The sequence below is a fragment of the Trachemys scripta genome, chromosome 16, assembly GCF_013100865.1.
Source record: "Trachemys scripta elegans isolate TJP31775 chromosome 16, CAS_Tse_1.0, whole genome shotgun sequence".
NCBI classification, from domain to species: domain Eukaryota; kingdom Metazoa; phylum Chordata; order Testudines; family Emydidae; genus Trachemys; species Trachemys scripta.
In genome coordinates, this window is record NC_048313.1 from 19,274,921 (window position 1) to 19,302,785 (window position 27,865).

Sequence of the window (27,865 nt, forward strand, 5' to 3'; positions counted from 1 at the left end):
AGGGAAAGGATGTGGGGGCTTTGGGAAGGAGCTGTGTAGGAGGGGATCTGAAGGAGCTAGGGCGGGAGGGTCTGAGTATATGGGGGTATTGGGAGAAGGTGTGGGGTGAGGAAGACCCCACTGGCTCTCAGCAGGCAATGCAGAGCCAGACAGAATTTTGCTCTGGCGGTTCTCAAAGTGGGCCGGGACCCCATTTTAATGGGGTCGCCAGGGCTGGCTTAGACTTGCTGTGGCCAAAGCTGAAGCCTGAGGACTTCAGCCCTGAGTGTCAGGACTTGGGTTACAGCCTCCCTGTCTGGGGCTGAAGCCCTTTTGGCTTTCCTGGTGAGGCCCAGGCTTTGCCCCCTCTCCCGGACTGCAGGGCTCAGGCAGGCTTAGGCTTTGGTTCCCCCTCCTGGGGTTGTGCAGTAATTTTTGTTGCCAGAAGGACTTCTTGGTGCAATGAAGTTTGAGAACCCCTGAGCCAGGCTGTTGGTGGGTTAACAAGGGTCAGTCACAAGGACTTGAGAAGGATCTCCCTGGGCCCACTCGTAAGTGGGTCCCAGGGGAATTAGGGTGATGGTGGAGAGGTGGGAGCAGGATGGTACTTGGCAGGGTCAATGAAACGGCCTGGTGAGACAAGCATCGTCCTTCAACACTACAGAAGTTCTGATCTAGCTTGCTGTGTACTGCGGTGTGGGAAGATGGGAGGGCAGTGAGGGATAATAACCTCTGAGTATAGAGAATGGGGTTGGACGTATTGTTTTCACCCACATAAGGCCAACATAGGAGACCTGGAGAGGTTCTCTGTGCAATGGGTCTTTACACACACTTGCGTTTACAGAATTAAGTGGCTCACAGAGTTCAAGGCCAGAAAGCATCACTAGATCCTTTAGAGAATGCCATCCAATTACTCCAGTATTATGGTTCATTCTTCCTTGCTACAGGCCAGAAGTAGGATGAAGCGCCTAAAAGGAACCGATTTTATGGCACGAATCAGCAATTGGGAGGAGACGCGGATACTGCTGCTGGAATTGAAGGTGAGACTGCAAGAGGAAAAACCTCTGAAACCTCTCTGTGGGAGAAGTGGACGTCTAGCTGTCCTCTGGGTTGGACCCTTAGTGAGAAGTGTGGGCAGGGAAAAAGTTTGGCATTAACTACCAGAAACAGAGGGGGTGTTGTACATGGATGCACAGTTGAGGAACGGGGCGTTTTGTAGGAGTGCTTAGAGGTCACAGCGGGGGACTGGGGGATCAGGACTCATGGGTGCTATCCTAGCTCCACTGCTGACTCAGTGTGACTTCTCCATGGAAGCTGCTTTCCTTCTGTGCCCCAGACTCTCCATCTGAAGCACAGGACCAATATTGTCCTGGGAGGGGGTTGGGAGGCTTAATATGAAAATGCTCTGAGATCCTCCGATAAAAGGTGCGTATCGGTTGCACTAACCATCTTGTTTCCTTTCAGGAAAGTCTCGCCTGTGCCCCAGAAGACCCAGCCAGCACAAGCAAGCTCTCCTGGCAGAGCACGGCGTGCGATAAAATCCTTCGGGCTTGCATCCACTGGCTGGGACTAGACAGGAGCTGCCTGGCACACTTTGAAAGCCTCTTGGACCTGGCTGAGCTGGCATGCCAGGGTTATATAGCAGCCGGCCCCCAGCATGTTCCCCTTTACCTGGAGAAAATCCTCTACCACCTGCTGAGGAACGTTGCCACCCAGGGAGCCTATGATGCTTGCTTAAGGTTCGCTGAGCTGCTCTATGCCAACCTGGCAAGATGCCGGCCCCCAGAGGTGCCCGCTGAAGACTTTGAGGCCATTGCCAAGAGCAGCTTTAGCGTGCTGTGGAAGGGTGCAGATGCCCTTGCTAAATCGGGCCAGGCACCAAGGGAAAGCAGGGTGGTGCTTTCAGGCCGGCTGCAGGCCGTGCGCTTTCTGGTCTTTCTGGAGGAAGACTGCTCAGCCCAGCTGCCCCTGGAGCCCCCGTTCTTTACCTCCCAAGTCGCTCGTCAAGCTGCAGCTGCTGCTGTGATGTTTGAGGCCCAAAGGACCCCCCTGAGCAAAGAAGATGCCTGCTTCTTCAGCGAGCAGCTTGCTCGCCACCTGATCGCAGCCCTACTGGATGGGAGGAGTGCAGTGGAGCCCTTGCCCCTGCAGCGGTCCCTATGCCTGTTCGAGCTCACCTTGGAGCGATGCCGGCGTCTCTGCAAGAGCAGCTGCTTTGGGGAAGGCAAAGAAGCGATAGACCAAGCCCAGGGCTACCTAGAAGGAGCAGGTGACATGAGGAGGGGCTTTGCTGCTGCTCTGGGTCTCCTTCGTGCCGGCGTCCAGCTGAACCAGGTGTTAGCACTGGGTGAGAGTCAGGCTGGGCTGCCCCTCTCCCAAGCTGCTGCAGCTCTGAGCTCTGCGGCTGGAGTCCCCGAGCCCCTGCCCAGGGTGCTGGGTGAAAGCTGCCAGTTCATTGTCTCCTCCCTAAATGGGTACATGAAGAAGAGCAAGCGGAGGCTGTTCAGCCTGGAGGACATCCTTGGCCTTTCCACTTTCATGGAGGGTTATTCCTGGCTTCTCCGTAGACTGCTGGATAGCGTGAGTAAAGCTTGTGATTTAGGGCTTCCCCTAGGTGGGGTGGGGCCTGAGACACAGTGTTGTGCTAGGGCTTTGTACACAGCCCAGGAGTGCAGCAGAGGATCAGACCCATTGGTAGTTGGGATCTTTCGAGCTCCAGCGCTCTAAAGCCCAGTCTGGCAGTAGGCTGGGGATTGCATGTGGCTGAGGTACCACTTCGGCAGTACACCAGCTTTGCACTGCAGAAAGGAAGCCTGCTCTCTGGGTAAGTCTACACTGCAGCCGGAGGTTTAAGTTTGAGCTCAGGTAGACGTACCTGCACTAGCTTTGATTGAACTAGTGTGCACTAAAACTAGCAATGTAGCCACAGCCGAGCTGCCTCGGCACAATCCCGCCTGAGACCCTAAGAAGTACGTAGGTGAGCTGCTAATGTCTGCTGCTGCCCATACTGCGGCAACGCTGTCTTTAATGTGGTAGCTCCATCCAAGCTAGCGCGGGTCGGTCTCCCCAAGATGGAAATTGCATCTCCAGTTGCAGTGTAGATGACTCCTCTGTCTGGGAATCATGTGGCCTTCCAAAATCTAACCTGCTAGGGTGCACAGGGGTGTCTCCACCTGATAAAGGGGTTCTGCTGACAAATGCAAGCTTCTCTTCTCCATGAGCTAGCTGAGGTCTAATAAGGCTGCATCACAGGTGAGTGCGGTGGGCCTACATCCACATACTAGCCAGTTGCTGCTGCTATTGGGTAGCTCATCTGTCTGCCAATTAAATGACCGTGCAACCTTTTGTATTGTTTCGATGGGGCCTGATCCATGTGTGCTGAGCTGGTCCGGACGCTCCTTGGGGATGCCAACGTGAGTGCTCCATGCTGATCTGGCTATTGCATTTTTGTGTTCCCTCTTCAGATTCCTCCTGACAACATGAAACCGCAGCAAGCCGTGAAACAGCTACACTATCACAGCCTGCAGCTCTACACCACAGTGGCATATGATGCCTTCCTAGGTTCCCAGGTACTGGCAGTGGAGGGAATAGCATATGTCACTAGGAACTGGGAGTGGGCAAGGGAGATCTCCAAGAAGCGTGGGTGCAAAAAACCATTATGCTTCTCATTGCTGGACTGGCCCCAATTTGAGGCCACTGGACTCCCATGTGGGGCCTGGTTCACTGAGGTCCTGGCTCAGCAGGGCTCTGAGTGCTGTAATGGCAACAACACTCCCCCTCTCTGAAATTGCTGTGTCTCATCCAGCCTACCCCAGAACAATATGATGGATGCCTTATGCAGCCTTCCTTTGTTAGAAGGTCTCAGATTAGACTGGGCTGAACGTGCCACAGAGCATCACTGAACGGCCAGCAGGTCAGCGGGAGAAGTCCTCTAGGAGCCATGGTACTTGCAGGTTGCTATTAGCATAAACTACATTTATTACTCCAGGGTTCCCTCTTGCCAGTTGCTTTCTGCTCCCACCCAAATGAAGGAAGTGTGGTCCCGTGGTTAGTGTTGGGAAATCTGGCTTCTGTTCCTGAATCTGCCCTTGACTCCCTGTAAACCCTCAGCCAGTGACTCTGGGCTGCACCATCAGAGTGGCCTAGTGGCTAGGGCAGTGGACTGGGACTCAGGAGACCTGGGTGCAATTCCTGACTGTCACCGCTTTGCTGGGTGACCTTGGGCAAGTCACTCTGCCTCCCTGTGCTTTAGTTTTTCCAGCTACAAAATGGAGATATTTACCTTTGTAAAGTGCTGTGAGATCTACAAGTGAGACGTATTCTACAAGAGCTAGGTGGTGATGTTCCTCTATGTGGTGACAAACTTTTAACCAGTATTTTGAGAGACCAGTACATGGCAAGTCAGTTACCACAATGGCCACTCTATAGCGCTAACCAGCAATAGCCACTCCAGGTGTGGTGGTGACCCTCTGAGCATAGCTGGCAGATAAAGGCTGTGCAACAGTGGAAGAATGCTGCTTCATGCTCTTAATCCCTGATTATTTCTTTCCCGTGCAACTGCTCAAATGTCCTAGCACTCCTGCTGCATCGCCCTTGCTCCCCAAACCTCTGACTTTCCACAGGTGGCAGGGGCGGCTGGACTGGAGCAGCTGGTGGGCTCTTGCCAAAGTGTCATTACCTGGATGCTTGATGCACTAGAGGGGCTCTCTGAACAAGACCAGGTGGAATACCTTGATGTCACAGGTCAGTCCCTGAGCCTCTGAGCAGGGTCCCACTCCATTGTGGGTTACAAGGCTTACTGTCTGTGGGGAGGGAATGGCCTCCCCAATGTTTAACTGTTCTGTGCTTCTCTGGGAGAAGATCTGGTCCGTTACTCTGAATACAAAACAAAACTCAGCATGAAAAAAGTTGCAACATTCACTAACGCCCCACAAATATCCTAAGCACCACAGGGCTGCCAGGAAGAGAAACTGACCGCTTCTGCCACTGAGATCCCTCTGCCAGATCTGACTGAGACCTTTCCCTTCTAGGCAGGGAAGCATTGCTATCGCTCTGGTGCTCTTCCCTATCCTGCAAAAGCTCTAACTTGTAGTAGCCGGAACAGGCGTGGCTTGTGACCAGATGGCCTTGGTTCTTTGGATTACAAAGTCCTTCCCAGAGTAACCACGCTGCTGCTGGACTGGAGCTAACTACAGAATGTGGTATTGCAAAGTCTTGCCACTTGATGATGCTAAGACTCCCATGTGAACGGAACAAGAGCATCCTGATTGCTGCTGCTACTCCTGTCTCTTGCCCCAAACCCCTCCGAAGTTCTGCTTCTTGGCTCCTGTTTGTCCTGGTAATCACTGCTACTAGAGAGCAGTGGCTCCACTGCAGTGTCTTTCCTGATGAGACCCTAAAGAAAATGTTCTTCCTAGACCCCGTGAGCCGTCCTTTTCCTCCCACCTCAGTATCCCTATCAACTGTTCTGTTCAAATCACCTGCCACTAGACCTTCCTCCTCTTCCCCCTGACTCAGTGCCAGGTAGTGCTTGTCCTGCTTCTGCATCTGACTCTTCCCACTTATCCTCTTCCTTAAATCTGCACTGCAGGGAAATGACTGAGCATCTTGTGGCCCAAAGAGCAGTGAAGGATCAGAGAGTGTGGGCTTGAGACCTCACAAAGCCCACCCTGGGATTGAAGGGGCTGGGGTGTTACTGATATCGAGTATCCATTGGAGGAATCGATATCCATGCCTTGCACATTGCAAGTCCTAGGGTTAGGGGATGGTCAAACGGGAATGGGGGGAGAGGGGCCCCAGAATGGTGACGTGAGGCTGGAGGCTTTTATACAGCCCTTCTAGTCTAGAGGGGATGGTCTCCTACCTTAACTCAACTCCTGGGGCCTCATCCTGTCACTTGTGCAAATCTCCAGCAATTCAGCTGAAGTCAGCGGAGTGGTACCTGGGTAAGTGAGGAGATTTGGATGCACCAGTTTGGTACTGACTGGTGGGTCTCCTCCCGTCAGTGTTTACATTTCCTCTGTAGACTGATGCTTTCTTCCGATGGGATGGCTGTGGGGAGTTTGCAACCGTAGCTCTCTAACAGAAGGTGCCCAAGGCAAACCCTTCCTTTTGAGACCAAATATGGTGCCTCCATGATATGCTCGCCTTGCTGGAGTATAGAGGACAGTGTACGTGGTTACACATGGCTGGCACTAGGCCAGTGAGATTCTTGATGCTCTACTGGAAAATCCAGATCTCTCCATACAAGCTCTTTGCCATAGATTCTCTTGCAAGGGTATTGGTAACAAGGCTTTCAGAATGAGGGCGGTGGGCCCCTATCCTCCATAGGGGAGCGGAGAGTCGTGTAATCTCGTAATGAGGCAGCCTTTAATATTCATGCTTTTGTTTGCTGTGGCAGCCTCGTGTGCATTCAAGCTGGCCTATGGCTTCTACAGCCAGAAGCTGTATGTGGAGGCCAGCTCAGTGACTGAGGTGTTCTGCCGGAAGCTGGGGATGGCAGAGTCCTGTAAATATCCAGAGATGTCCACAGAAAGGGTGAGTAGCCGTCTAAGATTCTGGGTAGCTCACTGGGGACTTGGGGGTCTGGTGTAAGGGAGCCATGCGCTTGAGTCCCTGGGCTATAGGAACCAGACTTCCATGAAGGCAACATACTCCGGCCCTGAGTGTCCGGAGATGTAAGGCACTTCCTCTCCGTCCTCTAGCTGATGTGGAGTTCTGACAGGCCCTCCACCAGGATGGGGGCTGCAACGTGGGGCTTGGGCCTCTAGGGCCCTGGAAACGGGGAAGCTTTTGCCAATAGTGCCTCCTTGCAGGGGTTAGGTGGAAGTGAATCTTGTTCATCCTATTGCAAACTGCTCCTTCAAGTCACGCTCTCTGTCTCTCTGCAGTTGCACAAATGCTTTAAGCTGCAGGTGGAAAGCTACAGGAAGCTGTGCAGGTTTGAGAAGGGCCTTGAGTCTGTGGCACTCTGGCTGGCCGCGCTGCATAGCAAGATCACGGAGCAGATGGCAGAGCCAGTGTTGCTCTGGGTCAGAGTCAAAATGGACGCAACAAAAAATGGAGATGAAGACTTGAGATTAAAGTAAGGAAGGGGATAAATCAGGGGTGGGAGCATTTGGCCTGTCATTTCATGGAGCATGGGACTGGGAGTCCAGATTCCTGGAGTCTATCCTGGTTTGGCCACTCATTTTGTGGCCAGACTGCTCTCTGCCTCAGTTTCCCTATCTGTAAAATGGAGGGATATTTCTCTCAGTACCCCAAGACAGATCTGTTGTCACACACAACCTGGTCACTATCCTAGCATAGACACAGCTGTGTAACTAATGATTAGGGCCCTACCAAATTCACAGTCCGTTTTGGTCAATTTCACGGCCATAGGATTTTTAAAATCACTAATTTCATGACTTCAGCTATTTAAATCTGAATTTTCATGGAGTTGTAATACTAGGGGTCCTGACCCAAAAAGGAGTTTGGGGGGCAGGGGGGTCACAAGGTTATTGTGGGGGGATTGCGGTACTGCTACCCTTACTTCTGCACGGCTGCTGGCAGCAGCGCTGCCTTCAGAGCTGGGCAGCTGGAAAGCGGTGGCTGCTGGCTGGGAGCCCAGCTCTGAAGGCAAAGCCACTGCCAGCCGCAGCGCAGAAGTAAGGATGGCATGGGATGGTATTGCCACACTTACTTCTGCACTGCTGCTGGTGGTGCTGCCCTCAGAGCTGAGTGCCCGGCCAACACCTGCTGCTCTCTGGCTGCCCAGCTCTGAAGGCACGGCAGAACTAAGGGTGGCAATACTGTGGACCCCCCCCCCAAAAATAACCTTGCGCCCCCTACAACTTCCTTTTGGGTCAGGCCCCCCCATATGAGAAAGAGTGGTCTCACCCTATACTATACCGATTTCATTGGCAAAAGCACACACAAGACCAGATTTCATGGCCGTGAATTTGGTAGGGCCCTACTAATGATCAAAGCTACTGAAATACCTAAAGACTAACCTGACGCTTGCCAGAAGAAATGCTACCTTGGCTAGAAAGCTGGGTCTGTGCTGTAGTGCACAGCTAGGGGTGGGGCTATCCGGAGTCCTAGCAGCCATCTTGAGTGGCCCACCTCCAAGTGCTGCTCCTGTCTGACCTGCATGTTTGCTGCAGGACTCTGAAGGAGGGCTTGGAGGGGCATGGCCTGGATGTAGGGACCCTGGTGTCTGTGCTCTCTGAAGAACTGAAAGCCTACAAGGCTACACGGGCCGACACGGGGCAGGAGCGCTTCAACGTGATCTGCGACCTGCTGGAGATCTGCTCAGAGGAGAGCGGTCGAGAGCACGAGCGGGCAGTGAACCTGGTGGAGCTGGCCCAGGTGCTGTGCTATCACGACTACACGGAGCAGACCGCCTGGTGAGTGGCGGGTGGGGTGGGCCTCATCACCCTTCCATCTGCCTGTTCCTCTGCTACCCGCTTCCTGCAGCGGTTCTGATTGGCCGCCCTTCCCCCAGGAGGCAGCCACATGGGGAAAGCCGCCAGTTGTGGGGGTTCCCCAGCAGTACTGAAAATGTGGGGGCCCCTTAGTGATCCGGCTTGTGTCTTACAAAAGTTGTTTCCAGGTCTCCAGGCCCTTGCAACCTGGCACCCTGTAAGCACTGGAGATTGCTCCAGGCATGTGCAGGGCAGGAGATGTCTCTGTTACACTAATGGTCCTATAGGAGAGCTACTGAATAAAAGGGGCCATGTCTTTTCTATTGTGCCTACCATCAGGGAGGTTCATGTTCCGCTGCCCTACAGGGGCGTTCCTCTAGAAGACTAGAGGTGCTAAGGCTACAGGACTGTTGGGCTGCCCCTCATGTGAACTATTGTGGGGTTTGGCTTCACATGACTCCTCTTCCCCGGTTTGAATCTCATGGTGCCAGACGATAGCCCTGTGGACTGAAGGTCTCTCTGTACAGTACATGCCTTATGGAGATAGTAGTGGTGAGAAAAGGAACTGGAATATGGGAGACCTAGGTTCTGTACCCAGCTCTGTCGCTTAATTGCTGACTTCTGCCCATTTCCCTTCTCTAAAATGGGGATGATATTTTCCCACCTTTTTGTGAAGTACTGTGAGATCCTTGGGGGTGAGATGCTGTTAGTCTGGCTTATAACCAGTCTCCTCTCCTGCAGCTCCTCCCTGGACTCTGTACGGGAGGCCCTGCGACTGTTGGACTCTGTCCCTGTTAATGCTGAGAACCAGGAGCAGCTCCTGGATGACAAAGCACAGGCCATGCTCTGGCTCTACATCTGCACCCTCGAATCCAAAATGCAGGAGGTAGGTGGCGGCGGCAGCAGTGTGATGCAGTGCTAGTGATTCTGATCAAACCTCACTGCCACATGGGAAGTCTAAGCTCTGGAGCCACCTCGGCATTGTAGTGGGGTGAGGACAGGGTTCTGGGTGGCAAGGGTAGGTGAGAGGCTGCGGCACAGCAGTCATGGTGCTGTCTTTGGGGAGTTGTGTCCAGGGGCAGCCCTGGTATCAATGGGGCCAATGAAAAGCTCTCCAACTGCCTGATAGCCACAATGAGAGGTGATGGGCACCGTGTGTGCCCAGCTATGCCTGGTTTAAACTGGATATACCAGGTGTCTTTCTAGTAGAACGTCAGTGGCCCACCTGTAGAGAGTGGCTGCAAAGCACCAGCACCTGAAGCAGTGAAATGGCTGAGCAGGAAGGACGGGGAAGTGCCCATGCAGTTTTCTGGGATGCTGTCTTTGGGAGCCTTCGCTGTGCCTGGCCCATCAGACTGGCTGCCTTCCCTCAAGGGGTGAAAACCCAATGGTGATGGAGCAGAGACAAACTCTCCTCCTATCAGATGTCCCATCAACAATGTGCTGTAACGGCCTTGGCTTCTCTCAACCTGCTGCAGAGCATTGAGAGGGACCAGAGAGCCGGAGACCAGGGGCACAAGAACCTGGAGGATTTTGAACCCAATGACCTCAACTATGAAGACAAGCTCCAAGATGACAAGTTCCTGTACAACGGCATCTCCTTCAACCTGGTGGCAGATTCTGGTGAGGACCCTCTTTGAGGCGGGACAGTTAAATGCCAACAGTATCTTGGAGCAATGCCTAACTCTTCTGGTCTGGGTTAAACCGATCCACTGGGCCCAGGAAAGAAAATCCCTGAGGTGGGGGTGAGGCACATGGGGTCTCCCATTCAATCTTCCAGGGTGCGAGGGGGTGGGGGATGCTCCCATTGGGAGCAAGGGGAATGTATCCCAGAATTCTGTCACTGCAGTGGGTGTGGGATTGGTGGTCTCTCCATCGTTTAGTTGAGCACATTGGGCCTGTCTGGATACTGTCCCCTGCAAACCTACAACACCCCAGCTTGCTTGTGGTGGGGGTCATTGAATCATTCCCTCTGCCTTCTCTCAAGAACCGTTTGGGTCACCACTGCTATAGAGGTGGATTTTATCCATGTCTGATGCTCTGGTCCTGGAGGAGATTGATCAGACCCCTTGTGGCTAAGTAACAGCTACATGCCTTGGTTTTTAGCACAGGCCAAGTGCCTGGATGATGCCCTTGCCTTGTGGAAGAAGCTCCTGGCCAAGAAGGGAGTCCCAGCAGTACGCAGTGTCGAGCAGACCGTGGTCTCCCTACACATCATGGCAGCGCTCTACAGAATGATGGCAAAGGTATTTGGAGCCTTGGGCTCTGATGGGCTGGGGAGGTGGCTTTGTCCTAGCCTTGTGGCATTGAGAGGGTTCAGACTAGTACTAACCATAGGTCATCTCTGTAGCTACCCACACTAAAGTTATCTGTATCTGACCCAGTGGCTAAAAGTGAGCCAGTGTGTTGTCTTATGTGACCGTTCACGTTTTAATCAAGCGCCTGTACTGCTCTAGCCAAGGGGTGGCTTGTGGGCACTGCAGCCCCAGCACTTGGTGCTCCCTGACATGATCAGTGATCAAATTCTGTTGATCCTTCTTCCTCCCTAGATTAGGACTATAGCCTGACCTACAGCAGCACTTCCTATTGGGCTGTATAGTTGGGTATCCTATCAACGGTAGCCTGTTCCATATGTTTCTGAGGAAGGTGTCATACCATTATGGAAATCTCTTCAGTACTTGGCCATGGGGGTTTCATTCCTGACCCTTGGCCGTTGGTTTATGCCCTGAAGCATGAGGATTTATATCCTTACACTTTTATCTACTGTAACAGAGGGGTGTGTGGGCGGGGGGTGGGGTGGGCAGTGTTCATATAAACATTCAACTCATGAAGCAGATTAAAATGCTGTCTTTGCGGCAGGGAGTTCACAGGCTAACTATATGATGTCATTTTCCTGTGTCGCCTTTTCTAATCTCATTGTGAGGGTCAATAGGAGCCTCCTTTTTGACCTCTATAACAATCCCTGTTCATATGTAGCTCTTGTCTCTTCTTTAAACAGTCCTAATCTCTCCCACTGTGGCTTCCTGTGGTCCCCTCTCTATTTGGGTGCTTGCACAGCCCTCATTGCTGTAGGAGTTTGTTCCCTGTCCCCCTTCCCCTCCCCCCCCTTGCTGCCCTGAAGAGTCATGCAGCCATTTAATAGTTACAATACCTCATCCTGAGATGGGTGAAGTGATGGCTTGAAAGTACACCTATACCCCAATATAACGCTGTCCTCTGGAGCCGAAAAATCTTACTGCGTTATAGGTAAAACCGCGTTATATTGAACTTGCTTTGATCCACCAGAGTGCGCAGCCCCGCCCCCCCCGAAGCACTGCTTTACCACGTTATATTGGGTTGCGTTATGTCAGGGTAGAGGTGTATGTATGGCTTGTCTAGGATGAGCCTCTATAGAGATGGGGTGTATGTTCTCCTTGTCCCACAGCCACTGCAGTCCATGGAAAGCTATCTCCTGATCAGAACGCTCTCCAGTGCCCTTGGTGACTGGCTTGGGACAGCCAGCGCCTTGTGTCAAGTGACTAAACTACTGTTTCTGCTGGAGAGTCCCAGTGAGGCCAAGGTAAGTATCAGGGGTGGGGTGTGGTGGTGGTAAAAAGGCAACTTTTATAGCAGTGGTTCCCAAGGTGGGGTCTGTCTGGGCTTATGTGAGGGTCGGTCCTTTGAGCCAGGCCAGAAGAGCATTCTAGCACTCTTGCTGCATGGAGGATGGCATTTTGTTCTCGATGGTATCAGTCACGCACCATGCATGAGAGGTCACGCTGGCGGGGTTTGTTCCAGTACTACTGGAAATGAAAGGGGTTTGGGACAATTAGGCAGACTCCAAAAGGGTTGTTGGCGGAAAGGAGTTTGGGAGCCACTGACATACAGGCCGATGGCACCATTCTCTGCTAGGCTGGGGACGCTTGACCTAACTTCCGTGGTCTGAACTGTCAAGTCTGGAGAGTCGTACGCTGGGTAGGTCTGACTTTCAGCTTTCTGTGTAGTGTTGCTGTCTTCTAGGATTGTGAAGGGGAGGTGAAGAAAAGCTAGCTGCCCAGTGGAGGAGCTGGCTTCTAACGTGATCCTGATCTTCCAGCTTTTGTGGTGCTTTGTGCCTCTTAAGATTTTAACATGACCGTGGTTGAGCTGAATTCAGCGATCGCTCTGTGGCAATCCCTGGACTGCGCATGCTTCATTTGGCTTCTCTCCTTTCAGATTTTCCTGGAAGAAGCAGAGTCCTGCTTGCAAAAGGCTGACTGCAGCAGTGACTCCTATCTGCTGCTGAAGCAAACGTGCCTTATACTCCATAGCCAGCTGTGCTGTGCAAACCATAAGGTAACAACCCTTTGAGACGTAGCTCCTGTTACTTTCCAGTCCCTTTGTTTATCGAGCTTCAGCTCTGCAGAAATCATTAATGTGATCTTTAAATATGGATCTACTAGACCTAGTTGGAAAATGGGGCTTTCCCCCATCCACAGAAAATTCTGCGCTATGTGTGTGTGTGTGTGGGGGGGGGGGGGGCTGTAATAGTTTTGATTGTGAAATACAGCTGCTATGCCTCTTGGGACATGTAGTCTGGGTACCTTGAGTTCCCATTGACCTATAGACTGGGCTCCTTGGTTGGACTCCTCTTCCATGATGCACCATCACAATGCACCTCCCCTCTCCATCCCTCCTATGCATGGTAGTCACATGGCCCTGGAGCATCATAGGAGATGGAGTCTGGTCAATAGAAGAAAGTAGAAGCATGAAGTGCCTCAGTGACATTTCAGAATTGACATATTTCAGGCAGAAAATGTCTTTGACAAAAAAGCAAAACTCCCCATGGAATGCAGATACTCCTTTTATGAAAAGCTCCATTTAGTTGAAACCCTTACATGTTTAATAGAAAACTTTTGATTTGCCCAATATCCACCTTGTTTAGGATTTGAGTCAAAGCCCACCCTGGCACCACTAGGAAAGGAAACTTTGAAGATCAGATGCCAGCATGGAAACCTTTCTGCTCAGCTGTGAGAGGACTTAGAGCAATGAGTCCTCCTCAAGCCAGGCTGCTAGCTTACATGCTCCTGGGGGGAGGTGCCAGGTAGCGATTTCTGGATTTGCCCTTTCCAGGCAAGGGTGAGCAGAGGCAGTGTCAATGCCTTGCACACTGCCCCCGCCAGTCTGAGGTTTTTCCATAGTGTTCCTGACTAGCAGGATCTTAAACCCATTTTGCAGTGTCTCAGTCAACAGATCTTGAATGGAGGAAATCCCCTCCTCAAAAGGGGTGAAAAGTAATAGTTTCAATGACCTTGTTGTTCTTGAAACTTCTCCCTTACATTTCTAGTCTTCCCCTCCAGTCTGTTCCATGGACTACAGCTAATTGAATGAAGCTGTAAGTCTGAATTGATAGGTCTTGGTTCATATGGACACCTGTTTTTCAGGTCACTGTACCCTCAGTCCTCATCTCTATCACATACAGGTTGAAGAAGGCCTCACTCTTTTGCTAGAGGTCCTCCAACACCCAGCCCTGCAGAAGATCTCAAAGGTTTGGTACCTGCTCCGAGCCCATGTCCTCCAGTTGATGGCAGTTTATCTCAACCTTCCTTCAACCAGCCTTTCGCCTAAGCTCAGGCAACAGCTCTGGGCACAAGGTGAGCATGGCGACATGGCAAAACCCTGACTGCAGTCCAGAGTGTCTCAGCAGCATGGGAGATACACCTCTACCTCAATACAACGCTGCCCTCGGGGGGCCAAAAGCTTTTACCACATTGTAGGTGAAACCGCGTTATATCGAACTTGCTTTGATTCACCAGAGTGCGCAACCCTGCCCCCCTGGAGCACTGCTTTACTGTGTTATATCGGGTCGCGTTATATCAGGGTAGAGGTGTATTCTGATGGCAGTGGGGTTGTGGGCATATACTGGGTGGCATATGCTACCTTGGAAGACTGTGGGGTGGCTTGGGAGTTCAGATACCTAGATATGACTTTCTCTTGGCCTGCCAGTGATGACCACCTGGCCCACAAGGTCAGTGACATGCTAAACTTGGGCACCTTCTACCTGTCTTACCACAAATGTGGCAAATGCTTTTCTCCACCCCTCCTATGCGGGCAGAAGCAGAGCAGCCTACCAATCTGGGGCGGTCCTCCAGAGCTCTGAGACCATGGACTCTAATGTACCAGTGGTGGATCTAGTCCTGTGTCCATCTGCGATGGCAACCAATGCCAAATCTATTCGAGGTATAGCGCTCCCATAGCATACTTCGTTGTATAAGGCTAGACAGGGAGAGGGATTGTTTCCTGACCCGGCTGGGGATCAGCATGTGACCTGGAATAGGAGAGCAGTGGTCCAAGTAACTTCTATCTGAGTTTCATTGCCGATGCTCCGCTTTCTAAAAATGTCCCTCACTTGGCTGAGGGCTGCCTGCTTTGATCTCCCTGTCTTGTGACACCACCCTTCCAATTGAGATGGGCAGAGAGCGAATGCTGGAATCTGCATGCTTTATAAGTTCTGCTGGAGTTTCTGCAAATAACTGGAGTCATGCCAAGCACACTGCTGTTAATGGCACTGGGGGAATTAACTGCTGTCTGCATGGATAGGCAGATGGTGCTAATGTTCATACGCTCCCTTGTACAGGATGGAAGACCCCTGAGACTGCTCTCGCTGATGCTCACAAACTCTTTCGCAGCATCCTCCTTCTCCTGATGGGCGGTGACTTGCTTTCCTCTCCTAAAACTGTCACAGAAACTCAGTTTGTGGATCACGGTAAGCTACGTATGTGCATAGACAGTATCGTCAACAGCCCTGACTAAGAGGACTTGGTTGTCTTAACTGGATCTTGCTTTTGTGCATAGAAGGAAATGAAGAGGCTGGTTCTCCAAATTGTGCTCTTTGAAGTCTGCGCAGGGATTAGTTGCCGTGTGGAGAACTTCAGGCTGATCTGGTTTTGGGTGGATGGAAACATATCTTCCTATTTTAATCTAACTTCATCTTTGATGTCAGCAGGCCTAGTGTCTCCTCCTAGAACTAAAAAAGTCTTAAGCCTCCATATACAACAGTCTAGCTTCCATGATCAGGTGTCCACAGAGAGCACTAAAGAGGCAGGGGGCAAAAAAACAGTGAACACTGAGTTGAGGGAATTCTAGCTGTTGTGCTAGGGATACAGAGCCTGCCACCATGGTATCTGGCTGGTTGCCTGCTGATCCAGTCCCTTCAATATCGACTAGAATGACTTTACGTTGGAGCATAAACTCCCGTGTGACCTACCCTGACTCGCCTCTCCAGCAAAGAGCTGGATGATGTTAATGGTCTGGAGTAGTGCAGTGTCTTGTAGACGTTAATTACTAAGTGGCTTCCCCTTAACTTTGTAGGTACAGTGCAAAAGAGGATCCCTATTCACCTGTTCTCTTCTCATGCAGGGGACAATCTCCTGCAGAAATGGCAGGTGCTAGCGGACATGCTGGTCTGCTCGGAGAAGCTCATTGCCCTCTTCAGCCAAGTGGAGATGGTGTGTGAAGCTAAAGCCTTCTGCTTGGAAGCCCTCAAACTCACCATGAAGCTGCAGGCCATTCGGTGGTAAGGGGCTCACTGGGAAAGACTCCTTCACGGGGCACAACATGCCTATCTCAATGTGAAGCAACTCCGTCAGTGTCGTGTCTCAATGCCTGTGAAGGAACTCCATGTTTCTGGGAGCTGTTCAGCTCTGCTTTCAGGCCAGCCCTAGGGGACAACTTCCTCCATCACAGATGGGGAGGCCAGGTGTTGGGTCTTGTCCAAGCTGCTGCCAGAGCAGGAAGCAGCCTTGGCGGTGGGGTTTGCTGATCATTCTCTAGAGAAAATTTGGTCTTCATGGACTGCTAATCAAGCTGCCATCTTACCTCATGGGATCCAGGTTGTTGATGGGTTTCTCTTCCTAGGTGTGCTGGGTTTCTGGTCTTGAAGGCCAAGCTGGAGCTGCAGCGAAGTGAGCTGGAGCTGTGTCACTCAGACCTCCAACAAGCCCTATTCCTGCTAGAATCTGGCACTGGTGAGGTTTTTTCCTTCTGATTTAAAGGAGAAGCGGGGAGGGGAAGAGGACTTTATGCCCCCTGAGAAGGAAATGTGACCAACTCTTCCCATGGCATTGTCCATTGGTGGCAGTGGCCGTACAGCTCGTGCTTCAGAGGCGGATGGTGAGGGGTAGAGAAGGCTCTACAGATACCAGGGTTCTGCTTTTCCTGCTCTGCAGGGTGTCTTACAATAGTTTTAATGACACAACTGAGAACACCCTGAGGTCCATGAACCAGAGGGGCTGGAGGTAGGGGGAGGTCTTGATTTGGTTTGCAATTATGAGTGCCAATCTCAAGTTTCAGTCGCTGAGAGTGACGCCCACTGGCCAGTAAAGGAATGTGTCTAGTAGCTGCTTCCTGGAAAGATAGGAAATGTTAATACAGGAATAAAACTAAACTTTTTGGGGGGTCCCATGCTTAAAAGTCTGACTCTACAACCCAAGATCAATATTGTCTTGAGGCTGCATAACTACTTTCTCCTTCCTAGGGCGGGGGGGTGGTAGTGGTGGGAAGCATTCTGTCCTATTGAGGAGAAAAGGCCTCCTACAAAGGACAGTAATAATAGATTGTCTTGAGTCTACCATGCGTTAAGTATAGCACAGCACAGGTTGACCACAAGTGGTGACACTCAAATAACTAACCACACTCCTTCTCCTCCACCTCCAGACTTTGAAACGAAAGAGATGCAGAAAAGCGAAGTGAAGATCAAACCCAAGAAGGGCAGGTCCAAGGGTAGCAAGCGCCAAGGCCCCAGTACCGAGCCTGCCAGGGAAGAGGACGGCTTCCTGAAGGGCCCGTCGCTTGAGTTTGTGGACACAGTGAGCAGGCAGGAGAAGGAGAATGTCCTGACCACCTCCCCAGTGCTGAAACCCAAGAAAAAGAGATGTTTGAACTTCCTGAGCCACTCTGCCCTGTGCTCCTGCTCCCTCTGCTCTGACGTGACCCTCTCGGCCGTCTGCCTCCACTGGGCGGTCTCCTTTGCCCAGTGGGAGCTGGCATCAGGGAACAGAGCAGAAGGGTTAGGTCTCCTCCAGGCTAGTCTGGAGCGCTGTACAGTCATGACCTCGCGCTTCTCCACCATGGTGCAGGAGGCATCCCAGCACAATGGCAAGAAGGCTGCTGTTCGGGACCGATCCGTGCTTGGGTTGCTGGACGATCTGGTTGCCAACATCTATGCCACCGTGGCTGCTCAAAGCATGGGTGGCCACCGGCCAGAGAAGAGACTATGGGAGCTCCTGGAGGCTGGCCTGACATTCCTGTCTTCCAGAGTGCCCTGCCTGCCAGGTCTGGAGTACCACAAAGCCAGCCTGCTGCTCACCAAAGCTGTGGCTACCATCTACAGCCTGGTCTCCAAGCACAACGGCTGCATGGCCCACATCTTCTCCAGCGCCTGGGCCTGGAAACCCCCAACTCCCTCCTTTGAGACCAAAGGATCAGCAGTGACCAAGACAATCAAGAGAGAGGAGAATCTGCCCCTGAAGAGTAAAAGCAAGAAGATTCCAGTGGCAGCCTCTGGCCCAAAACCCAAAGCCAAGAGAGACCAGGGAGTCAAACCCCTGCCTTTGATAAAGTCCAGCGATGTCTTTGTCCTGGGCGACTCAGATGGAGAGGTGCCCCCGATCGTCATTAGACCTGTGATGGATCCCTGCACCCCAGTGCAGAAATCCTTCCCTCCCACCAAGGGTCGTTCGCACACTAAGCCAACCCCTGGCCCCAAGGCTCCATTCATGGTGTTCAATGAGTCCTCCCCTCCAGGGACAAAGTCCCAGCTGCTGAAGGCTCCCAAAGCCTCCAAGAGAATCAGATCTCGCCTGAAGGTAAGTGGGTGGGCGCAGCGCTCATTGATGGATGGTATCTTTGGGGCGGAAGGTATATTGGGGGTGGGGGGGGTGTCCAGGGACAACATTGTGCCTGGGCAACTTCCAGAGCACCATCTGCTGGTCAGACCTGAACAGCTTCTGATCACTTGGGATAGGGAGATGGCCTACTGGGTGGTGTCCACTCCATCTGTCCCCTCTCCCACTCCTCTGATCAGTGCGGATTGCTCTCTAGGGCATTGTCCTGGCTAGTTCTGCCGTGTCCCTGGCGATGGGGCTTGTACTCCTTCGCTGGGGAAGACCAGGCTGCAGCCTGACCCAGCTCACTTTGCAGAATTTTTCAGTAATCTAACCTAACTTGGGTCTCCCTTTGCTCTATTACACCCCCCTGCTGCTAGCTACATGAGATAAATACGAGCAGCTGGCCATCCTCTGCTCCAGGAACCTGATCTCTTCATGAGGACTCTGGTCTTACCACCTCTTTGCAGGGACTGAAAGGGTTAATAGTACCCCCAAAGTTGAAATTGTCCCAAGGCCAGGTGGAGACTCATCCAGATTTGCAGGCTGCTAACCCTTCCATTGCTAGTTCTCTGCTGTGTCTGGGGCATAAGATGCCCCTGAGACTCCTGTTGACTCACAAGATGCACGGAGCCTTTCACTTTTAGTATCAGAAGGATAGCCGTGTTAGTCTGGATCTGTAAAAAGCGACAGTCTATATAGACAGCCACAGGACTGTCGGCACCATCCTAGCCACCACGGGTGTGGAGGCTCTCTACACAAACATCCCACAGGCAGATGGAATACAAGCTGTCAGGAACAGTATCCCTGATGATGCCACAGCACAACTGGTTGCTGAGCTCTGTGACTTTATCCTCACACCCAATTATTTCAAATTTGGTGACCATATATACCTCCAGACCAGTAGCCCTGCTATGGGCACCCGCATGGCCCCACAATATGCCAACAATGCTCCAATACTTCTGTTTGTCTATAAGGTGCCACAGGACTCTGTCGCCTTTCACTTTTAGGTTAGTTGGCCCAGTTCTGTAAGGACTGGAAACCACTAGCGTCTAAGAGCTAGGCTTGTGAGCAGAGTTGGGCGACAAAAGCCAGTTCTAATGGGGATGTCAGTCCTCCTAGACCTCTCAGCCGAGAATGTCCTCCACTGCATACAGGAGTTGTCCTCTTGCTCCTACTCCCCTTGGGCAAGGCCCAGAGCTTGGGCTAGAGTGGAGGAGAAGCGGACGCTGGTGCTGCTGGTGTTGGAGAGAAACTCAGGCCTTCAGATTCCAGGGCTACTGATCCCCCTGCTTAAAAAAAATGGCCGTTCCCTGCAGTCCCATCCTGGTGCCAAGAAGGGCTTGATAAATCTCTCTTCACATACATTCTGGGCACTGCCCAGAGGGGGTAGATTAGACTGGAGAGCAAGGAGCTGGGATCCACCCTGGAGAAAACTGATTGTGTCTCCCTGTTCCCAGGTGGTCTTCAGCGATGACAGTGATGTGGAGGATCCCACTGCAGCAGCCCAGGGGCCAGAGAACAAGGGGCTGGCCGCTCACAAAGAGCCAGGGCCTGCCAGCCACAAGACAACACGGGCATCGGCCTATGGCAGGAAGGCTTCACGACCAAAGGCCTTGGTTGCTGACGCAGAGGGGGCCAAAGCCGGCTCTTCGGATAACTGTCCCCAGAGCAGCAAAGCCAAGCCCCGGAGAACACGAGCAGGCAACAGGAAAGCTGCTGGGCAAGAGAAAAAGGAGGGAGCAGCCCAGAGAGGCCCCTCTGGGCAGGGGCAGGAGGAGGAAGGGGAGCTCCTAAGAACCATCAAGGAAGAGGAGGTGATGCAAGAGGGTTTTGAGATCAGCTTTGAGGTCTTGCGAGGATCTGATGAGGAAGAGCCAGCCCCAGGTAGGCCTGGCTTTCTGGCCTATCCAGAAAGGGGTGGGGGAGTCAGCAGGGAGGGCTTGACTACTAGACAGCTTTGTCCTGTGTAACATGTCTTGGGCAACCTGTATTCTGGATCATGTTAGATCAAGGGGCATAGAAACCAGGGAGGTCTCAGACTGAGAATAGAGGCAAAGGAGAAAGCGCTTGCTAAAGTCTGGTCTGAGCCCAGATTTGGGAGGCCCCCAAGGTCTAACCTTGACTTGCCCTTGGTTTGCAGCTGCAAGTCCCTTCACTGTTGTATCCTCTGTCTGTAAGACTGGCCTTGCTCCCAGGAGTGGAGTGAAAGCAATCTGGACGCTCTCTAGCCATGTGTCCTGGTTGGCTGGTGTGAGCCCATATAGGGCCTTGCAGATGAGGGGAGGCCTGTGGATCTGGGCCCTGAAATGGATAGGGAAGCCTCCGAGGGATAGACAGCAGAGGCAAGTGGGAGAGCTGAGCTGAGGAAATGGATAGGGCAGGGTGGATCTGAAGATGCTGCTCTTGTCCCAATGCTGAACAAAAGAGAACTGAATCCTGCCACGTTCTGGATCCAACTTCTCCCACAGAAGCATATCTTTCCAAGTCCCATCTGCAGAGCCTGGGCTTGAGCAGACCCCGATGGAAGCCAGAGCCCTGGTGTCCTGGCGAGGTCTGAGGGAAGTGTCTGCTCTTGTCTGCAGGGAGGAAGAGGCTCTTTGCCTACGGGCAGGACGGTGTCGAAGGGGAGCACGAGGTTCTCCGGCGAGATGCCAGTGCTGATCTAGAGGAGAACTTCCTGGTGGCAGAGAGGAAAGGCAGCCACAACCCCTTCAACCTGCAGGCGCTCTCCTCCTCCCTGGCCGCCGCTGTCAGTAAGTGCCCTAGGAACCCCACAATACCTGGGTCTCCCTTTGTTGCTTCTCCTCCTCACTGAAACATCAAGGCCTTGTGGCAGTGGCAGTGGACAGAGAGGTGAGCTCCTGTGGGAATCCAGGGACCGTTGTATAACAGGTATAGTTGCACTCTGTGCCTGGTCTGTCCTTAACCCCATCATTCCAACAAGCCACAATAGCAGCGTGGTGGGCTTGGATCGGGCACTGGCAGTCCTCCTGTCTCTGCTATAATACTTCAGCAGCTAATCCTGCTGGAGGTTGCCTCCACTCTTCCCTGGGACAGACGAGGCACTCCCACTCCACCCCACCTGCCAGCTCCCCAAATCTGCCAACTCCTCCTCATGCTCGCTGCCACTCCAATCCCATTCCAATCCACTCAACCCTTCGCACCCCACCTGCTCCCCTCTGCTCTGATCTCCACCTTTGCGTTGGGCGGGAGGGAGGGACAAATGAAGACGCTCTTGTCTCGCCCTGTCTGACAACAGGGTTATGTGCTCTGACCGTTCCAGGTGTGGCCTCTCTGGACTCTGTCAGCAACTCCCTGAAAGCTGCCTTCCAGGCCATCAGCCACTGCCCTCCAGGCACCCTCTACAGCCAGCTCTGCCAGCTCTTGGCACTGTGCATCGGCAGTCGGGACCCCATCACTACTGCCTACTTGGTTTCAGAGTCAGTCTCTATCACTGTCCGCCATCAGCTGATGAGCAACGTTCACAGGAGACTCTAGTAAGAGCTGCCCGCCCTCGGCTGGCGGGTTCATACAGTAAAGGGAAACCCTTCTAGATACACTGCTTCCCTGCCTGCAAAGGCTGCCTTTATAGCCTCTGTTTACATGGGGCATAACAAGCCTGTGGAACCCACTGCCACAAGATGAGACCGCGTTAAAACTGTCCGTGAGCTGTACAAAGCCTCTGAAAGTGAGAACAGGCAAAATAACTTGGTTAACACTGAATTGGAGGTGGGAAGGGAAGATGGGCTGGGGGCTGATTGACCAAGCTGGGAGCCAGCTCTGCCCCACCACTCCTGGTGCTGCCAGAAGACTGTAGGCTGCTCACCCCATCTATAATGCCTAGCTTGGGGGTGGGGTGGGGGGGCTTAATAATCCTCAGGAGCTCCTGAGATGGAAGCTACTGTGAGGGTGGTAACATCAAACTAGAAGCACTATCAGGACACTCGTTCTAGTTTAAACACTCCTCACTCAGAGCTCTCGCTCCCTTCTTTGCTGCTGCCCCGTAGCCTCCTGCCTCACTCCTCTCGAGGCGCTGGAACTAGACCAGTTGATTTCACTTCCTGGTTTCCACAGCCTGGCGCTCTGCTCGCTGCTATGGGGACTTGCCTGTTCCATAACCCTCGGTTCAGAACAGCCTTTCTGAACCCGCCCCCAGTCTCTGCCCCTCTCCTTTCTGGGTCCGGTGGGTCTCTGCTGTACTGACCCTCCCTGCATGCTGCTTCCATCTCCAGCAAAATGAAGAAAAAGTCAGCGGCCGACGTTGCTGACCAGCTGCAGGAGCTCACCCTGCAGGGAGGGGACGCCGATTTGCAGTGCCAGCACCTCTTGCAGCTTCAGAGCTTGTTCAAATTCAGCTCGGCAGGGCTGGGCCAGTCGGAGACCGAGAGCTTCAGGGAGCAACTGCAAAAAATCCCCAGCGGTATGTGCTGAGAGGGAGGGTCCCCTTCAGCTGGCGGTAGCGGGCGGCTTTTGGCTTTCCCTCTGGGAAAGGGCATCTCGCAGCTAGGTGCCCGGTCTGGACCCAGCTGGGTCTGTGGTGGCTGAATGTTGTTACACCACATGGCCATAGAGCAGCGCCTTTGCGAAATGAGTTGTCCTTGGTCCAGTTCCTAGTGGGCAGGCGTCCCTCTGGCAAATAGCCATCCCAGCTGCGGGACCTAGTTTGCAACCTGAGGACCCCAAACAAGGAGTGAATGGACCTGGGGAACCAAAATCACCTCCTCTCCCTGGAGGGGCAGGGCTGTTGGCATGGGAGGTTGCACTGTTCTCTGTCCATGCCACAGCACAGGCGGGGCTCTCCTGCCGGCTGCCTACTCCCTTCCACTGCCGGGGATTCAGAATGTATCCTCTGACACCAAAGAAGAGCTCTTAGCTGGGTTCGGCTCGTTGATTGCCTCCCCTAACTGCTCCATTGCTGTGCTCATCCCAGATGTAACCGTGTGCCTGCTGACCCTGGTGAGCCTTCAGCCCGGCACCCTTGGGGACACCTTGCTGCTAACACGGCTGGAGAAGGACAGCACCCCAGTGACCATCCACATCCCAACAGCGCAGAGCAAGGTGAGGGGCAGGGCCGATGAGGCACCTGGGCAGCGGCAACTATGTGAGCTCAGGGCAGGGGTCATGGCGCTGTGTCTCTTGCAGGCACCCCTGAGCTCGGTGCTTGGCGAGTTCGATGCCATCCAGAAGGAGCAGAAGGAATACAGCAGCTGCACGGACAAGAGGGACTGGTGGCTGGGCCGGACGGAGCTGGACAGGAGGATGAAGGTGGGTGGGGATGCGGGAACAGGGACTGACTCAGCCAAGCTGGAGACTTGGGTCTTCACCCCCACTCTGCTGACATGCCTCCCCTGGCCCTAAGGGGCAAGAGGGGGAGCTCCCTCCTCACAGGCCAGCCCTTGGCCTTTCCACTGAGGGGGCCAGTGGTTGCCCTTGCTGGCTACTTCTTCAGTGCCCAAGGGCTTTAGACTCCCTCTTCCCTTCTGCAGGTCCTGACTGAGACCCTGGAGAAGGAGGTGCTGAGCTGCTGGAAGGGAGCCTTGCTGCCGGCCAGCCAGGACTCTGGTGTGGCCAAGGAGGCCTCCAGCCTGCAGGAACATCTCGGAGAATGCGGCTGGGAAAATTCAGATCTGGCACTGCTGAAGGTGAGGGGTCGTCCTGGGAGAACCAGCTGAAAAGCCCCTAGCATGACCGGGCTTTTGGCTGAGCCTGGGCGGGATAGATGTGGATGGCCTAGCTTTAGGCAGCTGAGCTGATGTCGTGACTGTGGTAGGAAGGGAGCCAGGTCCCTCATGTGCTCTCATGGGGTTAGGAAGCCCTTTGTACCCACATGGGAGAGGCTTTTCAGTTGAAGCCATTCCCCTGGGGCATGGATGGGGATTTGCTGTGCCCATCACCTTGCTGGCCCCTGCGTGGGGACACTGGCACAGTCACTCGTGCCTCAGTCTTCCCCTCTTCCCTCAGCTCGTGTTGAACAGCTCTCACCTCCTCACCCCTCAAGATGTGCAGTGCCTGGCGTCCGGGCTGTGCCCAGCGCAGCCAGATGCCGCCCAGGCCTTCCTGCGGGAGGCGGTGGACAAGTGGAGATCCCGCAGCGGGCAGACCAGTGGTCACCTGGTTCTTGTGCTGGACAAGGTTAGTGGTCCTCTCCCCGAAGCGTGCCCCTGCCAGCCTAGCCTCTGCCTCTCAGGATAACTCCTCCTCCTCTCCTCTCTAGCACCTGCAGAAGCTGCCCTGGGAGAACATCCCGTGCCTGAGAACCCTGCCAGTGACCCGGTTACCCTCCCTGCGCTTCCTGCTCAGCTACAACCTTGCTCAGAGGGTAAGTTGAGGGGCGGCTGTTCTGGGATGGCTCTGCTGGGCCTTGGGGAAGGATTCCCCTGCCTGTGTGAGAGCTAGGCCGGTAGGTAGCTCCCATGCTCTCAGATCTGCTGGGCCCTTCCTTGGTGGGGGAAGAAAACCCACTTCCCCCTGCATGACCCGCTCAAGTGACACTGAGGGCTGGTCTACACTGGGGGGGAGGGGGGAGAATCGATCTAAGATACACGAATAGCGTAGCTGAAGTTGTGTAGCTGAAGTCAAAGTATCTTAGTTCGACTTACCTGGCTGTTCTCGCGGTGGCAAGTCGACCGCCGCAGCTCTCCCGTCAACTCCGCGTAGCCCTCCTGCTGAGGTGGAGTACGGGTGTTGATTCGGGGATCGATTATCGCATCTAGACGAGATGCGATAAATCGATCCCCGATAGATCGATTACTACCTGTCGATCTGTGGATAGTCTAGACATGGCCTGAGCTTGAAAGGGTCAGCCAAGAAGTGCTGTCCCCGCTCCCTGCTAGCTGGAGGGGCTCTGAGCACCCCTTGCCTGGCAAATGGGTGCAATGGGGCAGGCTCCAAGTGCTGGGTGGGATGATCCCGCAGGCCAGCCAGGGGCTTCCCTAGCTGTAGCATGGACTCAGTTCACGTGGCTGGATTGGGGGTGCCCAGCACCCATAGCTCCCAGTGGGATTGTGGCTGCCAACATGGGTGCCCACCTAGATCTCCGCCTGTGCCAGTGGCTCTGCAGGATGCTGCACTTAAGGGTGGGAGCAACACGTCTTGTGTCCCCGTTTCAGTATCGGCGAGGGTCCATCCTCACCTGCGGGGTGAATCCCAGCAGTGCCTTCTACGTCCTCAACCCACACGACAACCTGCCTGGGACGGAGGAGCGCTTCCGAGCCTGGTTTGAGAGGTGGGTGCATCTCCCTGCCCCCACGTGCCAATGGGGAAGGGTTCTGCAGGGCATGGTTGCCTGTTGCCTGGCGTGGCTTGGCTGTAATCTGCCTCCCTCAGCAGAGAGAGAGATGTGTCCCGTCAAGACCTCCTGCCTGTAGCCATAGGGGGCGCTGCTGAACAATGCCGTTGGGGTTTGCCCTTCATTGTGGGAGTGGTGGGTGTTCCGCTCTGTTCTCACCCAGTGTCGTCTCACAGCGAACCCGGCTGGATGGGGGTGACAGGAGAAGTCCCAAGTCAGGAGCAGATGCAGTTGGCTCTCACGCAGCGTGATCTCTATGTGTAAGTAGTCTCTCTGGCTCATGCCGGCACCAGTGTCTGAGGGTGGGCGGCATTGGCGAGCAGGACTGACCATATCTCCATAGAAGATGGGCAGCTTGGATTCCTGGGTTCTATTCCCAGCTCTCTGCCTGACTTGGGGTGTGACCTTGGACAAGCTACCTCCCCTTCTCATTCCTGTACAGTGAGGATACTTGCCTTGCTAGGAGGTGCCTCTACAGGATGTTAAGTGCACATTTCCGTAATCATCAGGTCCGTAGCATGTGGCTTTTTCCTGCGCATAAAGACCAACGCATAACAATCCTGGGGAGACAGAGGTTTCCGCTGCTCAGGGATGGGAGTGCAATTAGATTCCAGCATTGGGGAGCTGGCAGGGTATCGGATCAGTCCATGGAAGTGCAGAGCATTTGCCCTGTAAATCAGTCTCATTGGAGGCCGGGGTGCAGTGACCCCAAGATAGCTGCAGCCATCCATAAGCTGTCACCAAGTCCCCCTGCAGTGCTGTGAGCTCACCCACAAACTCTGCCTTAGCTATGCTGGGCATGGAGCCGGTGCCCGCTTCCTGGATGGACCATCAATCCTAAAGTTGGACTGCCGTGCTGTGGCCCTGCTCTTCGGCTGCAGCAGCGCCGCCCTGGCTGTCCGCGGCAACCTGGAGGGAACTGGTATCATCCTAAAGTACATCATGGCGGGATGGTGAGTCTGCCGGGGATGAGATCTCGAGTGTGGGAAATCTGTGCTCTGGCTACTATCAACCCACTGGCCCATGCCCCCCCATCCTGCTTTACAGGAAGGGAGATGCCAGGGTTGTAGGTTTCCTTCCTGACCCATTTAGAGGCTCTGTCTGTGCCCTTAAGCATGAGGTCTGGTCACCCCTGGCTTAGCCCATAGAGCTTCAAATGCTAATGGCCATAAATCAACATCATCTCAAATCCCAGCCACAGCGTTCAGCTCTGCGGGGAAGCCTGATGCCAACTCAGGCAGAGCTCTATGGCTCTGGTACTTGCCTGATGCCGGTCCAAGTTATACACACTTTCTCAAATAGATCTAATTAATAGCGGGAGGGGGTTGGGGGAACTGAACCTCTTTCCCCTTCCCCCGTACCCAGGCTAGGTTTGATCAGACATGGCTGTGCTGGGTTAAGGTACTGGCTAGAACCCTGTGTCTGCTGGAAGGGAGACAAGTGTCTGTCTGTTCCCTTTGCAGCCCCCTGGTGTTGGGAAACCTCTGGGACGTGACTGACCGAGACATCGACCGCTATATGGAGGCGCTCCTCCAGAGCTGGCTGAAGGCAGGGTCAGGCGCTCCTCTCCTCCAGCATGTCGCCCAGTCCCGCCAGGCCCCCAAACTCAAATACCTCATCGGCGCAGCCCCCATAGCCTATGGCTTACCCGTGTCTCTGCAGTGAGGCCCCGGCTCACTGGGCTCCTGGGGGTCATGGGACTTGGATCATGAAAGGGATCCAGCACCTCATCCCTCCAGGCTCTTGTATGAAACACTTGACCTGAAAACTGCCTCCTAGCCAAACTTTTTTCCTCTGGACCACAGCTTCTCTGAAAGTGCCTTGCACTCAGGCACTGGCTTCAGCCTGGTCTGTCTGACTCTTGGCGGAAGGCCCCTGGGTGGCTTCTCATAAGGACTCATGGATGGATATTTTTTAGCTTCACTGTGGCACATTTAAACAGCTGCAGTGACTTGCAGAGTGGCTGGTCTGGGGGAAGAATCGTATACATGTAAATTGTCAAATCTCTATGAATATAACTTATTTTAATTAAAATAAATGAGTTTTTATATTGCAAATGCTTGCTGAATATCTGATGCTTGTACGTCTATAATAAAACTGGTGGAGCCATAGACTTGGACCATATGGATTTCCTGGGTCTCTGGGGTGAGAGGACAATCCACTTCCCCAGTCCTAACCCTGTTACCTTCTCTGCTAGGCTTTCCTTTTTGGGCAAGCCACTCTGACTTCTGCCTAGGCTGGAGTGTGTACCTTGAACCACCCTCTAGACCAGGGGCGGGCAAACTTTTTGGCCTGAGGGACACATCAGGTTTCTGAAATTGCATGGAGGACCGGTTAGGGAAGGCTGT

The 27,865-nt window shown here is 53.5% G+C and overlaps 1 protein-coding gene across 1 annotated transcript in view; it reads left to right on the forward strand.

Annotated features, from left to right (window-relative positions):
- The window catches only part of ESPL1 (extra spindle pole bodies like 1, separase), a 32,850-nt gene extending 5,231 nt beyond the window's left edge, over positions 1-27,619 (forward strand). Inside the window, exons 2-31 of the mRNA XM_034792135.1 lie at positions 927-1,019; positions 1,444-2,559; positions 3,444-3,548; positions 4,602-4,722; positions 6,380-6,516; positions 6,870-7,063; positions 8,124-8,366; positions 9,126-9,270; positions 9,863-10,007; positions 10,491-10,630; positions 11,809-11,943; positions 12,579-12,698; positions 13,825-13,996; positions 14,980-15,108; positions 15,762-15,918; positions 16,260-16,369; positions 17,058-18,208; positions 19,687-20,113; positions 20,812-20,982; positions 21,513-21,726; positions 22,462-22,649; positions 23,160-23,287; positions 23,372-23,494; positions 23,716-23,871; positions 24,191-24,361; positions 24,444-24,548; positions 25,339-25,454; positions 25,694-25,777; positions 26,306-26,470; positions 26,981-27,619. Of these exons, the coding sequence (XP_034648026.1) occupies positions 939-1,019; positions 1,444-2,559; positions 3,444-3,548; positions 4,602-4,722; positions 6,380-6,516; positions 6,870-7,063; positions 8,124-8,366; positions 9,126-9,270; positions 9,863-10,007; positions 10,491-10,630; positions 11,809-11,943; positions 12,579-12,698; positions 13,825-13,996; positions 14,980-15,108; positions 15,762-15,918; positions 16,260-16,369; positions 17,058-18,208; positions 19,687-20,113; positions 20,812-20,982; positions 21,513-21,726; positions 22,462-22,649; positions 23,160-23,287; positions 23,372-23,494; positions 23,716-23,871; positions 24,191-24,361; positions 24,444-24,548; positions 25,339-25,454; positions 25,694-25,777; positions 26,306-26,470; positions 26,981-27,182 (6,651 nt within the window). The 5' untranslated portion in view covers positions 927-938 and the 3' untranslated portion in view covers positions 27,183-27,619. The remainder of the gene's footprint in view (positions 1-926; positions 1,020-1,443; positions 2,560-3,443; positions 3,549-4,601; positions 4,723-6,379; positions 6,517-6,869; positions 7,064-8,123; positions 8,367-9,125; positions 9,271-9,862; positions 10,008-10,490; positions 10,631-11,808; positions 11,944-12,578; positions 12,699-13,824; positions 13,997-14,979; positions 15,109-15,761; positions 15,919-16,259; positions 16,370-17,057; positions 18,209-19,686; positions 20,114-20,811; positions 20,983-21,512; positions 21,727-22,461; positions 22,650-23,159; positions 23,288-23,371; positions 23,495-23,715; positions 23,872-24,190; positions 24,362-24,443; positions 24,549-25,338; positions 25,455-25,693; positions 25,778-26,305; positions 26,471-26,980) is intronic.
- The last annotated feature ends 246 nt before the right edge of the window (positions 27,620-27,865 follow it).